A 1,361-nucleotide genomic window follows, 5' to 3' on the forward strand; every position below is an offset into this window, starting at 1 on the left:
CAGACTGTGGTGAAGGGGATGTTGGTTGGCTCTAAGGGACAATCGACACAAACCCAAGTCCTACTTCAAGACGTTACTGCCCTGCATAGTTGGCTGAATAAGTATGCTCTTGGTCACTTGCTCACTGTGGGAATTGGAGTGTATAGGTATCATTTGTGTGCACTCGGGCGAACTGGAGAGGCTCATAGAGCTCTCCTGAAGGAGGCAGGCGTAGAAGAGCCCGACTATTCAGAATGCCTCTTGGATTCTACGACAAGTAGTCGCGGTTTTTGCCGTCTGAGATCAGTGTGAAAGTATTGTTATGTAGGTGATTCTATTGTCAAGGCCATTGTGAAATTTTATACCAACTTTGCGGTCCCTCAGCTGTACCCAGTGGCTCATGAACAGATGCTCGCACAGGAACAGTTTAACACACGTATGAGGGTGGACAAGGGAACAGTGGATGCAGAGAATGCGAGCAAGTAGGTCCATTCATAGGGGGGGGAGGTGGGGGCTTTGAGCGTCGCTTTTAGGTATTCATCTCTTGCGACGGCCTTTGAAAAGCTCTCAACTCACTTGAAGTCAATCGCGGAGATTCTCGATTTGCCGCCACCTAAGCTGCCGGGGGAAGGTGATGCTTGTGATTTGGAGGTTTTATGGTATTCATTGTTGTAGTAGAGACCGAGTCTAAGACACGACTGACGGGCCCTACCCAAGAGAGTAGTAAGAAGGACGAGGGTGGGCTCAGCGAACAGGAGCGTATGTTGCAGCTTTTATGGTAATACTCATCCGTGTAGTTTCTCGGTACAGTTGAATCGTCCGTAGGGTTGACGACTCAGACAGATCTTTCTATGAGGACCTGTACGACTTGGAGTCTCGTCTGCCCCCGGTGTTGTTACGAAGTGTTCCTAAGGCCGAAGTGGACTCAGAAGTTGCCAAAGGTAGGGTACTGGTTGAATGCCAGGAGAGAGGTTGGGTCCACATTTACTATTGAGTTGCCGACATATTGACACATAGAGAGTGTTATGAATGATAGTAAGGGAGCTCGGAGCGTGCACAAGATTCGGTTCTCTGATTTAGTGACAGAAAGTGGTACTTTGTAGTAAGAATATTCATCGAACGAGTACGAATTACCATAAAATTTGAAAAAATAGCATGAAATCCCGAATTTTCAAATTTGTACAATAAGTGTGAATATTACGGGAAATAAGGGCACCGAATTTTGGGATTGTGAATGAACGGCCTCTGATTGTGATCATCACGGTAGTAGGAGTCTAATAGTAATTGTTGTTCATCAATAGGAGTATTGTACTTGGCGGTGTTCGTAGGGGCGACCACTGCAGCTAGTGCGGCCTTCGATGTGTGGCTGAATAATCTGCGTA

At 46.9% G+C, this 1,361-nt stretch overlaps 1 protein-coding gene across 1 annotated transcript; it reads left to right on the top strand.

The window, feature by feature from the left end:
• Window positions 1-146: 146 nt before the first annotated feature.
• Window positions 147-973, top strand: Pmar_PMAR022785 (conserved hypothetical protein; the record flags this gene model as incomplete). The annotated part of the gene is made up of 5 exons (XM_002785122.1): window positions 147-256; window positions 308-461; window positions 513-610; window positions 658-757; window positions 805-973. Coding segments are annotated over 5 exons (631 nt in total), but the record flags the coding sequence as incomplete, so codon positions are not given.
• Window positions 974-1,361: the final 388 nt, after the last annotated feature.

Source organism: Perkinsus marinus (genome assembly GCF_000006405.1).
Source record: "Perkinsus marinus ATCC 50983 genomic scaffold scf_1104296933848, whole genome shotgun sequence".
In the NCBI taxonomy this organism is placed as follows: domain Eukaryota; phylum Perkinsozoa; order Perkinsida; family Perkinsidae; genus Perkinsus; species Perkinsus marinus.